The 17,076-nt window shown below is 38.5% G+C and overlaps 1 protein-coding gene across 1 annotated transcript in view; it reads left to right on the top strand.

The window, feature by feature from the left end:
* Nucleotides 1-3,403: 3,403 nt before the first annotated feature.
* RAC3 (Rac family small GTPase 3) overlaps nt 3,404-17,076 on the top strand; it is a 296,914-nt gene continuing 283,241 nt past the window's right edge. Inside the window, exon 1 of the mRNA XM_044068215.1 lies at nt 3,404-3,584. Within this exon, the coding sequence (XP_043924150.1) occupies nt 3,550-3,584 (35 nt within the window). The 5' untranslated portion in view covers nt 3,404-3,549. The remainder of the gene's footprint in view (nt 3,585-17,076) is intronic.

Raw genomic sequence — 17,076 nt, 5'->3', positions numbered from 1 at the left:
GAGGACATGCAGACTTCACACAGAAGGCACCCCAGCCAAGGATCGATCCCAAGAACCTCTTGCTGTGAGGCAGCAATGCTAACCGCTGCACCACTGTGGCCGCCCTAAAAATAATAGCAGAATAAAGTCTCAAAATGAGGAACACATTTTAAATATTGCTCTAATTCACTTAAAAAGTTACTAAAACAGCACATTTTGTATGAACTCTCTCTCTCCTTCTCTACAAACTATTGAAAACTTTGACAACTTCAAATCCCATCTTCATTCCTACTTTTTCTCAAACTGGAAGTGCAATTGCACACTCCCCATCTAGCCTTCTTCTCTCCCCACTCTAAATTGTATTTTCCTTACTTCCCCTTTACCTACTGCTTAACTCCCCTGGAAATAACTCACTCTTCAGTGTTATCTCATGTACATTTTGTATATATTGTATATAGTTTGCTCGCCCTTTTCTCCTCTCCCTATCATTTGTACTTTTTCTGCCATAACTGCCCAAACAAGACACATTTTCTATATAACCATTGAAAATTTTCATCTCAACATATGATTCATATGTGAAGTAACCAATGTACCAGGTCATGTCTCTGATTTTATAATGTATCTGCATCCTCAATATTAACTGTAATTTGCCTATCTTAATGTATCTGCATCTTGAATTGTAACTTTAATCTGAAAATTTAATGTTTACTGTGTAATGTGGAGCTTTTCTCCCCGGGCCTCCACTGAAAACGGGCTCCTGAGCCCAGTGGACACTCCCCCGGTCATCAAACTGAAATAAACAAACAAATAAATAAATAAATAAAACTTTTTCTTTTTTTTTTATGAAGGACAGAGCAAAATTATGAGGCAAAATCAAGGAATATCTGTGAAATCAGGGGCAGTGACAGGTATTCATTTACTCCTCAATGAGGTAAAGTGATTTACTCCTGCTGTTTGATGACTGCTAAATAGCAGCCACTGATCTGGTAAGGCAGTACCAGTGTTGTACAATGTATTGCTATTTGCTGAAATAAGTACAAAACTAGTATTGCTGTGACTTTTGCATGAGTGTGTGTATAAATAATATCACTGATTTTTATCAGTGTACACATCCAGTAATGCTGGGACACACTTTTATCTTCTGGGTATCAGTAAAAACTGCATCTGACAAGTAATTATATTTCAAAAGTTAGGCATAGAATATATCACAGAACATTCAAACATTTAGATCTTCTAGGAATCTGGTTCCCCCCAATCCCCAGACTGTATAAATGGATGTGGGGGGTTCCTTATTCATCATTGACGGTGTGGGTGCTCCCACAAAAGCTGTTTCTGGTTGGGCAAAAATGAGGAGATAACAATGATTTAATTTTCTAATTATGCTACTTAAACTGAACAGGGCTGTGATATGACCCTGTTAGGATAAAACTGATAATAGCCTCTGCTGTCAAACACACCCACTTTCCTCACATTCACACATAAGGCATGTATACAGGTGGCTGCCTTTGGGTGTTAGGGTTACGGAGCGAGGAGGAATGCTGTGTATATGTATTTTAGCAGTCACTTAAAATACATGACTGTGGCCATTTGAACCTTTGCTTTCATCCCAATCTAACACCAAAGAGATACATAGGCAGTGACTGTCTTTTTTGGGGGATTAGGGAGGCCAACAGTATTCCAAGACAGGATCTGTTTATCCTCACAACAAACTAGTTTGTTAGTTTATTGTGAACTACTGTTTTGTCAGCTTTGAACATTAACTATCTATCTATGTCAAACAGAGCTCCTCATTAGCATTCTTCAAGAAAAATCTTGATGATTGGATGGGAAATTCACCCCGGGGATCCCTTCTGTGGCTCTGCTCGACAGGGGCACAGGAAAATAATTCTCTTGGGTGGCGAAAGCCAGGGTACATTTTTTGGCTAGGCTTGTATGGGCCAGAGACTTCCCATACTCTGGAACAGACTACCTATCTATGTCAAACAGAGCTCCTCATTAGCACTCTTCAAGAAAAATCTTGATGATTGGATGGGAAATGGGAAATTCACCCCGGGGATCACTTCTGTGGCTCTGCTCGACAGGGGCACAGGAAAATAATTCTCTTGGGTGGCGAAAGCCAGGGTACATTTTTTGGCTAGGCTTGTATGGGCCCTAGGGCTGATAGCCTAGTACCTACCTGTGAACCTATGAACCTAAGCCTTGGGCACAGCTTATGTCTTTGTTGAAAGAAAAACGTAATTATTTTTCTTACTCATGAATTTTGTTTAGGTTACTGTTGGATTAAAATGTTGGGAAATGTTTTAAAATGCATTCTAGAGCATGTATAACCCCTTTGGCTTCTGGGGCAGTGGCTTAATTGAGTTATTTCCTAAATGGTTAGGACTGTGCTGTCTTGGTCAGGAAATGTGTTTCAAAAGGATGCAAGGAGAACTAAAGCTGAACAGCAGCAATGAATTTCTTTCTTTAATCATAATTTCTGTTCAAGCCATCATTGGATGAAACGTTTGTGTTAAAAAAAGACTTAAGAACTTCAGAGCATATATAAAGGCATGGTTTCTTGAAAAAGCTGAGGTAAAATATGAGAAATGGAAAAAGAAAGGAATGAGCATGATGTGGGGAACCCAAGATGGCGAGAAACAGAAGGAAGCACTGGTGGATGTATGTGGTTTTTTTTTGGGGGGGGGGGTGGCTGAAACAGTAGGCAGTGCACTAGGGCACCATTTCATCTAAGTGCAGCCGTATGCATAGACTTGTTATAATGTACCATTGTTACATCTAAATGCCAATAACTGATTGTCCCTTTGTGCAATGGGCCAACATAATGCAGTACATAGGCTTATTGTAATGTAAGAGCATTGTAGCTACAGGTCAGTCTGTGTGTACTACTCTAAAAAGTTTGCAGCATGAGCTAAAAGAATGGATTGGAAGCCTGGCAGTGACAGGATGATACTTAGAGTGGACGTGCTGGGGGGGGGGGGGGGCAACTTGACATTTGCTGGGGGCCCCCAAAAAGCTAACACCGGCCCTGGTGTTACTTACCTACTTTAATGTGAACCATTATTGCTTCGCAATTATGCAGCATGCAACGGAATACAATTTAATGTATTTAACTTCACAACGTACCTGTTCTATTCATCCTTATTTCATTTTTTTTTCTGGATTCAAAAACACCTTTTCACTAGGTAGTATGATCTCCAGCAACCTAGTTCATGTTCACGCTTTCCACTGCATTTCTTAACACTTTTATTGTGCTGCCAGCCCATATCAGCTTCCTTGTCCCTCCCCTTCTTCAGCTTTTTCCGTTACCCATTCTTCTCACCCTCTGCTGAATAAAACTTTGCACCCTGACAGCCACAGCTCGTTTGTACTCGGATCCCCTCGCCCTTCCTAGCCGAGTGCATTCGGTCGTTTCCGCCCATTCACTCCTGGTTATGTCATCCTTCTGCCTTGGCAGTCTGTAAGCCTCGGTAGTATCACTCAGTAGTAAGCGGATCGTGTTCTCTTCTTCCAGGTTCAGGTCGAGTTCTCCGCTTCACCGACACCGGGCAGTTCCCTCAGCCATTGCCAAGCATGCAAGCCATCAAGTGTGTAGTGGTGGGTGACGGGTAAGTAAGTACATACCGGAGATGGCAGCTGCAGGGGTAGGGGTAGGGATGCAGCGCGGCGTCAAGGATGGGGAAACGGGCTGCATACGTGCGGCATTTAGAAGAAGGAGGGCAGCAGAAGGATGACATCAGGCAGAAGATACGGAACGATGCTCTGGAATCTCTTAAATTGCCCCTTCGGAGCAATCGTAGCCTCTTCCCCGTATCAACTGCCTGCCTTGATGTTGTGTACTGTGATGTACACAGTTATTTGCACTTGTGAGCGGATTATTGTTGCATGTTAGGGAAATCACAATTATGATCTGTTCTGGCTCGCTTCGCCTCATGTTCTAATTACATTGGGGGTACCGTGGGTAGGCATTGTATTATTATATGGTGATATGCTTTTCAGTGGTATTAAGGTGCAACGCCTTTGCCCTGCACCGCTGCTGGTGCGGCGGAGGGTGGGAAGCGGGTGTGGAACATAGACGGTGGGCTGTGCCATGGTAGCAACCGGCTTTGTCACCTTTCTTTAAGTGTGTATGATAAATATCATTACCTTAGGAGTGCGAATGCATTTATTTGAAAAAAAAGGGGGTGAAAATTGCTGTTTTGCAATGTATTCATGCACCTTGTTTTACTGCTAATCGACATGGTTTCTATTGCAATGTTGCTTGAACGTGTGTGTGTGTGTGTGTGTGTGTGTGTGTGTGTGTAGGGCGTGAACTGCATAACATAAATAAATTCCTTTTACGCAAGTAATATAAGGTTTTAGTGTGCTTCTGCCTTATGGTGTAATCTCACTTTGTATGTACCTGTAGGGGTGGGGTGGGTATATTGATGTGTAGACGTTTGTAATAGATCAGAGGGCTTGCATTTGAATGTTTCTTCACATATTGTTTGCCTCTTATTTTTGGTCTGTTCCCCATTGTTGTGTTGTTCTGGCAAATCATTGAAAAATATAGTCACCAAATAAGGACAGAGGTTTTTGTTACAGTTTTCATATCCTTCATGCATTTGTAAGCTAATGCAAAAACACTATTCTAACAACTTTCTAAGTTTACAAGAGCAATTTTTTGCAATATGTCCCTTTTGGGGGGCCTTTTCCCCCCATTTTTGGTTTTGTCCCTGATTCTTGCTGTAAGAGGTTGAGAGGCATGCTTCATAGCATTTGTGAAATTTTAAGCCAAGTAAAATCTGTTGACAATGTAAGTAATGTACAGTGTATCCTTTTTTGTTTTAAGTGCTATATCTTTTTCCAGACATGCAAGAATGACATATTTGATGGGGTGAACTCTTATCAGTATATTAATAATCATTGTAGATGGGGGTTGGCATAATGGTTAATGTGTTTTATTTTCACAGAGACAAGGCACAGGGTTTAATTCTAACTTTTGATCACTGTTTAGGCATTTGGACTGTCACAGGATAGTTTGATCTTTCCTGCCACTGGTGTCATGGCAATGGCTACATGATTTTTCTAGGTACAATAACACAACTGTCTCCTTTAGAACATGTGGCACTGGAGGTATTTTCTTCTTGCATTTGCTTTCATGAACTTCCATTTAGCCAATTTGCTGCTTTTGAGGATTGTTTCTAGAAACAATGTATACATTTGACTGAATCTTGAGTGTTTCTGCAAGCCCATTTGACAAACACCAGTTCAGCAGAGGAAATTAGGAATAAAAAATATATAGGTGTGGTACCAGAATCATTTCCAGGTTCCTGTGGCATAAATGCTTTCAACTTTGGTACACTTAGATGTCTCTAAATGGCATACTGCTGTCTGAAGCATTGGTTGTCTACTGGGTATGATTAAATTCACCACCTAATACTATAGAAGCTTTACAGTTCATCCATTTTTACCATATCAGAGAGCAGTACTGTCTTACAGTAGATAAATTAGATTTGCTAACTGCAAAAGGCAGCACTTTTTTCCCCCTAAACTTTAAATTTTAAATTACTCAACACTGAATGATGCAACAGGTCAGGAATATTTTTATCAACCAGAGGAAAAGTTGTGGACATGAATTAATAAAAATGTTGAAAGAGTTTATCTGGGAGAGGAACAGGGAAAAAGTGAAGTGGGATAAATGAATTCTTCCAATAGAACAATGTGGTTTAGGATTACTTGATTTGAAGGGGTATTTTAGAGCTACACAATTAAGGCTTATGTTAACAACACAAGCAGAAGGTTATAATTCAAACTGGAAAGGGATGGTGATGATGTGGGGAGATTCAAGAAATAAGGAAAGAATGGGATTTTGGATGCAGATCCTTAAGGAGAATAATAACAGCCATACAGAATATGTTTATGAAGTAATAGAAAGTAGTCTAAGAACTAAGCCAACATGAGAATGAAGAAAGGAGATTTTGCCGATAGAGATAACTACAAGTAGGGGTACAGATAATAGGCAAGAAGGCACTGGAATGTACTGGAGAAAACTGGTAGAGGAACCAAGGTATTGAGAGGAAATAGAGGAAAGGGTAATAAAATGGGATGAGGCCAAAAAGACATTTGGAATGCAGGGTAGAGCCTGCCATCCCTACCAGGGATTGAAATCAGAGTACTGGCAAAGAGAAAGGGATACAGAAATCCTAAGTGAAAGATCTGCTGTGGTGGAGTTTTAGTTGAATCTAGAATAAAAGAACATATAAGATTGCACAATAATAATTTGAAGTATTGATTATTGTTAACTGAAATAAAATAACTTGGAGTAGGATCTTTGGAAAAGGAAAGGAGCAAATTACATAGAAATAAATAGAAATTGTTTGAACAGTACACTCAGAATAATACACAGGTGGAGGAGAGAGGTTTAAGGGAAGGTAGGAATTGAGCAATTTATGTAGTACTGGCATGATGATAGGTATAAAAGACAACAAACATGATATAATGCATGTATCTGGAAACATGTTAATGTGGTTTGTTTTCTTTTATATTAATGTATGTCTGCCTATGTCTTAAATGATAATTTAGTAAAGATGTTAGAAAAAAAACACTGATTGATGCCCACCTTTAACAAACAAATTGAAAATGAGAACTCTCTCTCTTTGGAATCTAGAAGACTCTCTTTTGTGCAGGGTGTCATTTCCCGTAGCTATTGCAGAGGTCCCATATAAGTGCAACAAGTACCCCCAGTTCAGCCTTCAACTCACGGTCCATCTGTCTGAGGTTTATAAATGCACATACTTCAAAGATCATGGTTAGGCACCACTTCCTTTCCTGCACTTTACTATATTGATATTGCTGCTCTTCTGACATTGCATTTAAAAGCTTGCAACCTCTATTTTAATGCTGTACATGTGGCAAAATCTCATTGCCATAGTATGCATAACAAAACCTACTGTGCATAAATTGCTGTTCATAACTATACAAATGTATTTCTGTATAGTTTTGTATTGCATTGTTATTTTTGTACATTTCAGTTTATATAACTGTTATTTGCTGTTGTCTCTATTTTCTGTCTTGTATAGTGACTGAAAAAGATTTTTGGACCGGCTCACTTACCCAGATAACAAATACTAATAATATATATATATAAATATATATATATATATATATATATATATAAATATATATATATATATATATATATATATTTATATATATATATATGTATGTATATATATATATATATATATATATATGTATGTATATATTGGCAATAAATATTTAACAACACAAGAGATTAAGGGACACATTAGCTTTCTAGTGGAGGCTGAAAAAGTAAACATGTTGGACTTCTGCCCATAATGCTGAAAAGTTCTCTATCCATTGTGCTAATTTTATTCTGTTTAGTGTCTTTTTAGCTCAGATTGACTGAATATGGCATATAGCTCAGTGTTTTGATTTATATGTCCACATAAAGTAAAATAATTCTTTGTGTGATTCTGATAGACAGATGTTATATAATATTTAGTAAACATAAGTTTAATTATGTCATTTAACTGTTCATATTCATAACATGATACAATATTGTTGGTTTCAACAGCTGCCATCAAGGTTTTGTCATAAAATTAGATGAAAAGATTTGCATTTAATGTCATTAACAGCCTTATAGGATATGATATTTTATCCTTGCCACCTTTAATTGCAACCACAGCTTCCTATTGCCTTGAAAAGAAAACAAAACTCCATTGTTGGGCTAGTTTTGTTTTTGAAACAGTAGGGCTGAAATTTTGTTTTGTAATATGGTGAGGATGTTTACTACTAGCGTAAATGTTCGGTAGTACAGAATTGAAAATGGGATTGAGTGATCTTTTTTCCAGCATATTTTAAAACCAGCCAGCCCTCTTGCATTGCTCCAGAATAGCAGCTAACAGTGTAATGCAGCCTCAGTGATATGAGACAAATAATGCACCTTGCATCAAGGGTGCTGAGAGCACATGATCCATGCACAAACACTCTTCCATATAAATTGTTGTTTGTAGATAATTTAACATTTAAAATACTAATTTCATATAGAATGCAACAGAATTATTACATGGACATAAAGGTCAGTATTCATATAATGGCAAATGTGAATTAGAGTAACATCCAGTGTTTGTTTGCATAGGTGTGAGCATGGACTTAATAAATAACAATGTTGTTATCTTTGATTGTTAGTAAGGGTGACATATACTCTCAATTAGAATAATACTACAGTTCATGTTTTGTAAAGCCACAAAATATAGTCATTAGCTTACATAGTTCAGTAAATATAAACCATTGCCGTAGTAACTTGTAAACATAACTGGCACAACAGTTTTAAAATAATACACACAGATCTAGTCTATGAAAGTGAGGAGGCTGCCAGCCGCCTCAACCCTTTGCCATTGTAATATTTTTTTAATCTTTATTACTGCAAAATGTTCCCTTTTTTTGGTTACGGCAGTGTATGAGTTTCAGTGGGTGTGCTTCGAGTCCAAGGGTGTGTTTAAAGTCCCTTGAGTTAGGTGTTGGGGAGGGTATGGTTACACTTGGGGTAGGTTGCTACTGTGCATCTTAGGGGTTACTTTTTTCCATAGTCGTAGATGTAATGGTATAGTTGGTTTAGTAGGCAGGACTTGATGTGGGTGTCTACTGTAACAACACCATGTCACTTGCATGACAGTGCCTTTCATCATACCTCCTGTCCCTGTTCCATCAGCCACCCATGACTGATCCCACAACATTATATGGCACAGCAGCATGAGGCAGCTGTACATTTCAGTGTTGATCACACACTAAGTTGCACACAGCTTTGGTGGAGGGGTTATGTGCATGCATCTTATGCTGATGGGTTTTAGCACACTAAAAGCTGGTGCCAGCTTCTGATAATCTACAGTGTGAGACTTATTGTCCTGATAACAAGCAGTCATTTCTCCCTTGTCCAATGTGTAGAACTGCTTTGTGCTTTGAGTAGTATTGTTACGAGTCCTAGCTACTGCTGATGACCACAAAACAAATCTAAAGCCTATAGCAGAAGTAAAGAGGAAAACAGTAATTTGTCCTTAAACAGATTATTTCTAGGTAGTAAATTTCAAGCAGAGAATCTTTGCCTCACATTTTTATAATATTGCTGGAGTATTCATGTGGTGATCTATGATCTTTTATGTATCTTTATAAACAGAAAAAAACATCCAGAGACAACCGCCAGCTGAAAAGTTTTAAACGTTTCTAAACAGGCATCTTGGGATAATACCTCTAGAGTTCATACAGTATTTTGTAGTACTCTTAGTGGTACCACTATTACATCTAATGAGACATTTTTATTCCTGATAAGTTTTTAGAGTTTCTGAATTTTAAATATGAGGGATTGGGGAATGTGGGGCAACAAAAATGTAAATGTAGCTGAATAAAGTTGACTGCTGAAAAAGATGTAAAATGTGAATATCAACAGATATCCGTTAAGGGTCTGTATGTACTCCAGAACAACAATATCACCCTATCCACAACACAGTTTATGACTATTTGACAAATTTAGCTGCAGCTGTTCTCCATCTGCTTCTACTACTCTTGCATTAAAGTCCAGCCAAAAGCCAAGAACAACCACAAATCTTGTGAGGGGACAATGAGATCGAATCAGAAGGTAGGTGCTAGTTTAAAGAATCATCAGGCATGTACCTCTTGCAAAAGATGAGGACAAACTGACAATGTTTTTATGATGTGCAGAAAGGGTATAGGTTTGGGGGGGTGGAAAGTTAACAGACTTACAGAAATATGATTAAACTTTTTTTTTTTACTTTTCTTTGTAAACCATTTGACACTCCCCTCCAGGATTGCACTTAGGGTGGCCACCCAGTTTTGCCCCACCCTTCCTATGGCTCTATTCAGACTGCTGCTCACTAATGTATCCACAGCTGTTATTGTGCCCTGTGTCATAAGAATGGAAATGGTCAGTATTACATCTGGTGCTGGTGCTGTGAGAAAAGTGTGGTGACAGTGGAAGAGACTGATGGGTGTATTGCCCATGTTGTGAAGATGGAAGATCATCTCTGGCACATATAGTACTTGGGTTATGTGAAAAGGTGCATGGTACTAGTGTTTTGAGGCTGTGAGACTCTCTTTGACTGTTACAAAAGTGTTGTGAAGGTTGAAGAGCCCGTCTGACAGATATTGTACCAGTGTTATGCGGATGGATGATAACTGGTGTGGTACCAGTGTCATATGTTGAATACTCACTTCAAGACATCTTTGCAATTATTGTCCTGCCCTGACCAGTCATATTAATTGGTTTCTGTAGTCTCGAGATCTGGTGTAGCTACGTAATTGCATTGACTGCATCTGCACCAATCAGGATACTTTTACCCTTAGCTACCTGGCCCACAGAAGTGAAGTATTATAATCCCTAGTAATTGGCTCCATTTTTTAGTTCAAACGCTAGTGCTCGCAGAACCCATCGGCTGTGGTAAGGGAATCTGTGTTTAAGTTCCATCTAGTTAAACCTGTAAAAATCATTCTATGTATAGGGTTTCTTGTGATTTTTTTTTAAATATACTTCTTGTCACCTTGCAGTGTATTTTAAGTGGAAGCTACTTTAGGTACATAGGTAATACAAGCATTAGCATTGGTAAACTCAGTACTGTCAGCAGGATAAATATTTTACTTTGCACTGTATATGTAGAAAAAGTAAGTGCTACTGTCCCAATGAATTATCTGAATGTTTATTGCTTGCACAACGTAGGAAGGCTTAGTATCATACTCCCACACACAAGTGTGCACAGAGAAGCATGGCTAAACTATCATTAATGTAGAAAATGAGCAGGCAACATGGCCTGGCCATATGCTGTGTTTGTTTAGCAATAAAACTGCTAGCAATAAGCTTAGTAGAAACTGACACCCACTCGGACGTGTGTACTGAAAAGCATGCCCTAATTTTTTCCAACGCAGTAGTGAGACGCTGTTACCATAAAGAAAGCATTTTATCTGTTTTAGAATTGTTAGTGCAAAATACCTGAACATTGTTGACTAGCATTGGTATCTGTTGTCATACTTGCTGAATCTCATTGTATGGTGTTGTCTAGAGTTTTATACTCAGAATGTTATTTTATTTGCCAATTTAAGTGAATGAAATCTGTTCAACTCATTTAAGAACTTATAGTACCTGTTACCCCCTCCTAACTTGCCTCTATATTTTTTCCTTCTCCTTCCTAGGAGCTCTCTAATCTTTCCACCTAACCCAGCCCGCCACCTAAGAAAGGCTTGCAACATTAGGGACTGCTGTTTGTGTTGTCTCCAGCAATATCACACATTTTATCTATCTGATAACTGTTATCTGTGGGACTTTATTGAGTAATGTACTGCTTGGGGGGTCCATAGCACTGGCTATATGCCTCTAGGCCACCCTAGAAACCCTGCAGATTTCTAAAAGTAAATAAAAGTTAGAAAAAATAAATAACTGGTAGGAAATTGGTTGAATACTTACTCACTCCGAGACATCGTTGCAGTTATTTTCCTGCCCTGACCAGTCATATTGATTGGTTTCTGTAGTCTTGAGATCTGGTGTAGCCCTGCTGCATTTGCCTTGTTTTGCTCAGTTCACTCCACTCCCCTACCCTGCCCCTAATTCCCACCCGTCCCCACTACACCTACATTTATTCCAGTCCCTCATCACCTGATCACAGTCTGCTTCAATCAGACACCTCACATCACCAAGTCTGTCCACACCCCCTATCCTACTCTTTACCTTAAACACATACATAACACCTGCCTGCCATGCCTTCACGCTTACGTCCATACTTAAACTCCAATACCAATAACACCCAACTACCACTCACTCAAAAAATGCCACTCATGTTAGGATCTATAATCATAACCCTCATCCACCTAACCAGTGTCACAGCAATATATACTAATATATCACTAGAAAATACAACATTCCATACAACACATACTTTCACAAAAACAAATGCACACATACATTTCCCTATCTCATCTACGTTATTTAAAGACTCCTTAATACTACACATATATAAGTCTCACATAACATATTACACTAGAAAAACATCACTTAGATCCAACATAGAAATATTACACACGATTAAACATATATTTCTTCTCACAAACAGACTACTTATATCAGGAGACATATATCCAAACCCAGGACCACATAATACACTACTCTCTGCCAAACAAATCACTGACCTATTGATTCTTAATATCAACATCAGGAGTATATCTAATAAGCTTCCTGATCTACATGCATTTATTACCCACTACACCCCAGACATTTTAACTATCACTGAGACATGGCTAAAACCTAGTACCCAAAACGAAGAAATCCTCCCATCTGGATATAATATCTTAAGACAGGATAGACTAGGCAGGAAGGGAGGTGGGTTGCCATTCTCTTTAGAAACACACTCAACATTAAACTTCTACAAACCTCCATACCTAACTTTTAAAATGCCGAAACATTAGGTTCAACTCTAAGCATAAATGGCACCAAAAGTATTAATGTTCTTTGCTGTTATATTCCTCCAGGTAATAGCTCTTCCACCATTGAAGAAATCTTACAATGGACTACTGACACCTTTCCTCAAGAAACCATCTTACTAGGTGACCTAAATACTGACTGGTTAGCCCGTAGCTCTAACAACCCCACTAACCATATTAACCTCTTCAGCTTTACCCAGCTCATTCAAGAACGCACTAAAGTTGACAAAAAAACATAAGAATTCTATTTTAGATTGGACACTAGTAAACTGCCAAACAAAGCTACTGGACAGGATGCCTACAAGATGGTCTTAGTGACCATCTCCCCACATTCTTCCTGCGTAAACGTACCAACATAACCAAGCCCATTGTTTTTAGATAAGTCAGAGATGATCGCAAACTAAATATACATGAGCTTAACAGTATTCTTAAACAAACTAACTGGAAACCGCTACAAACTCTAGGTTTAGACCAGGCCGTTGACTATTTTAACAGTAATCTCCTCAATGTCCTTAACATAGTCACACCTATTAGGAAAATTAGAGCCAAAGCAAACTATGCACCATGGTTAAGTAGAGACACCAGAGCCCTACTAAAGTCTAGAGACAAGGCTTGGAAAATCTGGAACAGGGATAATACTACCTTAGCCAAACAAAACTACCAACAACTTAGAAATCAGGCCAAGAGACAAACCAAACTGAATAAACAGAATCATTTCCTTGGGACCCAAAATAAATACTCAAAAGATCCCCAAATGTTTTGGCACACTATCACCTCTCTGCTTAAACCTGGCAAAACTACCACTCCCACTTCCAACTCCAACAACAATACTAAGGACATAGCCTCCCAGTTTAATCACCATTTCACAGAATCTACCTTAGCACTATCCTGCCAACTAGCCAAAAACAACCCTACATACAACCCAATCAAATGCCCTAATAACATCTCTTCCTTTACTCTCTCACCTGTTTCAACCTCCACAATTAAAAAACTCCTCCTAAAATTGAAACCCACCACTCTTGCAGCTGACAGTCTATCAGCCAACTTCCTAAAAATAGCTGCAGAATCCTTATCTTACCCCATTTCCATCCTTATCAATCGCTCAATCCAGGAAGCATATATCCCACAATTATGGAAGGTATCATATATTATCCCACTCCATAAAAGCAGTAATTCTTATAACTATTCAAATTATCTTCCCATAGCCATTCTATCACCCTTATCTAAACTACTCGAAAAATGCATACACTCTCAAGTTATGCAGTTCCTGAACTTGCACAATCTCCTCTCCCCCACAAAACACAGCTTCCAGCAACACCACAGCACAACAACTGCTCTGCTTTCTTTTACTAATCTGGTCAACCAGCACAGAAATAATAACAACTTTGTATCTGCAATATTTTAGACCTCTCTAAAGCATTTGACATGGTCATACATTCCTTACTATTAGACACCTTTGCCTCCCTATCCTTTGCCCCTTCCACTTTAGCCTGGTTTAAAAGTTATCTATCAGACAAGCAGCAATCTGTCTAATGGCAAGGTGTACTATCTCTCTTACTTCCAACTACACAGGTGTACCTCAAGGCTCTATATTAGACCTACTTCTATTCTCCATATTTACTAACAATCTATATACCACCACACAGCATGCTACACTCATAGAGTACGCAGATGATTCAACTCTTATCTGCTCTGCTCCATCACTTGTCACTCTACAACAGCTCAATCAAGATTCCTTTAACTCTGTGGAAGGTTGGATTACTCAGATCCAACTTACACTGAATCCCAACAAAACTAAATTGCTACTTTTCACTCCCAACAAAACTATGTCTACCCCTCTATCCTTCTCTGTCTCGTCCAAAAATGGTACTATCATCTCTCTCTCTCTGACCACACCAAACTCCTCAGCATAGAAATAAACAAAAAACTACTCTTTGATGTCCACATTTCACAAACTATCAAAAAGTCCACAAAAAAATGGGAACACTATATAGACACAGGAATTCCTCTCAAGTCAGGCATGAATCACCATAGCCCAAACTCACCTACTGTCTACCCCAATGTATGGTGTGCCTATACTTACCAAGATCACAAAACTTGACCTTGCCAGACTTGAGTCATGTTATAATAAAATCACCAAATTTGCAAATAATTCCAGCTTTAGAACCCACCACTGCCAGGGAACTACAATGGCTGGAATTTTCCCAGCTACTAAACAATCACCAGCTAGTTATTGCCTACAGTATTATACGACATCCTGGCAAAACCCCCACACTAGGCCAACTTCTCACCCACTATAAAGCAAATCGTTCTCTCCGCTCTACCAACAAGTCATGCCTCTGCATCTCTAGGGCTAACAACACTGCAGGAAAAGCACTATTTTCTCATACCATAGCTAAAACTTGGAATAACCTCCCTTCTGCTCTAATATCTGCCTCTTCCACTACTCAGTTTAAAAACTTACTTAAAACACACAATGGAGTACCTGGTTTGTCCTTGCATTACATAATTCCTTCGGCTCTTTTTTTCACTCTATATACCTTACCTCCTATTACACCTACTGTCTTACATGCTACTGTTTTAAGAAACTATACTGCTGATTTCTAAAAATGTGTAGATTATTTCTTGCTGGACTGTGTTTATTTCTGTATGTATGTCCCATGTTGGTTTCATGTAAGCTTTACTGTGTTTTATTCTGTAAGTATAACCCATGTGGTTTCATGTAAGCGTATACTGTTCTTTCATATTTTGCCAACCGGATCCCAAGGCTCGAACAAAGCAGGACAAGAAATGCGGAGATGAAAACAAAATTATCTCCAAATCAGCACCACCAGTAAAAAACTGCACTGATGTAAAAAACACAGGTTTAATTCCACAAATGAATATGTCCACAGTACAGGTTTAGCACTTTCATCTACATCAGGTAGACTTCATCAGAACCAATAGTAACCAGTTACATCATCTTATTTAAACCAGTTTTGGCGCCAAAAATGCATGAAATAAGACAATACAATACATGTAAATGATTAATACTATGTAACACTATACCACTATAAAATATGTGCTTGTTCACCCTACAAATGTAAGAAATACATCTACGAAATAATATATTAGAAATATCAGAACTAGTAGTATAAACTAGTAAAACCTAAATGGGATCACTAACCTAGCTAACAAATGTATGTGTATATTGGCTAAAAAATGTGCACAATCACTACTACAAATACACATGGAAGATGTGTATAGGAAGTGAGTGTTTGTAGTCAAGGGTAATAAAAATTGTGACAAATCATGTAGACCTAATAATAATGTAATAGCCACAATAGAAGGTAAAGGAAGGGGTCTAACCACGGTCCAAAAGTAAAAAAGGTTTGATACTAATACTTTCATTTAGACCTGGCCAAGAGGTTGCATCACACAAAATCTGCCATTTAGTCTCAAGACATGACAATCCTACCTTCCAATTACCTCCATATTCATTCATCCCTATCTGATCAATTATTGAAAATGTAAAGCTGTGGTGGGAACCTTTTTCACTGATGTGTTTGCTTAAAGCATTGTTCATATCAACCTTTTTGATTTTGTATAAATGTTCATATATGCGGGTTTTGAGCTTCCTTTCTGTTTTTCCAATGTAGTATCCTTGACAGCTGGAACAAATAGCTAGATAAACCACTCGCATAGAATTACAGTTCCCTTTCCTGCCATAACATGTACTTCTATTTCTATTGTTTAGTTTGATGATGTTACTCTCATTGATGTATTGACAGTACCTGCAGCTACCACATTTGTGGGTGTGTTCAACTTTAGATTTTCCCAAGTCCTTTCTCTTTCCCCCCTCAACAATCCTCTTGATGTTAAGCGAAGTCTTGTACACACTAGTGGGGTGTGTCCCCAAAACTGAGACAATGTCTTCAGAACTCAAAAAAATATCCCAATGTCTATTGAGAATCTCCTTGACCAAATTAGAGAAGGGGTTAAACATAATGACGCATACGTTTTTTCTGTCACCTGTCAATTGCTTTCGGGTGCTCTTCCCTACAAATGTGCCTCCTAACAGGGGAATGTATACATTTCCCCATGATCTGATAACATATTGGGTCACATCAGTAACCATCTCCTGTGGGTACCCTCTAGCTAAAAACATTTTGGAAACTGTGTCCATCTGTTCCTCCATATCCAATCTTGTGGAACACATACGGGCTACCCTAATGCATTGTCCCTTGAGAACATTACGAAAGATGTGTGGAGGGTGGCAACTACCGAATTGTATATAATCATTAGAGAAGGTGGATTTCCTGAAAATTTTAGACTGAAAACCTTCATTCGTGGTACTGATGTATGTGTCTAAATAAGGAATACCAATCTTCTCCACCTTGTGTGTGAATCTAAGAAAATTGGTCGTACTGTTGATGTATGCTATAAAATTAGGTATTTCTTCCTTTGGCCCCTTCCAGATAATGAATAAGTCATCCAAATAACGTGTGTAGAGTGCGATGTGTTTGAAGAATTCACTAGATTTAACATATACTTCTTCCCACTCTAACATAACGAGGTTGGCAAAAATGGGGGCACATGACGCCCCCATTGCCACTCCTCGAATTTGTTTGAAGTATT

This window comes from Protopterus annectens, chromosome 4.part0 (genome assembly GCF_019279795.1).
Source record: "Protopterus annectens isolate FY-2018-M chromosome 4.part0, PAN1.0, whole genome shotgun sequence".
Lineage (NCBI taxonomy): Eukaryota > Metazoa > Chordata > Ceratodontiformes > Protopteridae > Protopterus > Protopterus annectens.
Note: the sequence above shows the minus strand (reverse complement) of the source record. Positions and strands in the feature narration are given on the sequence as shown.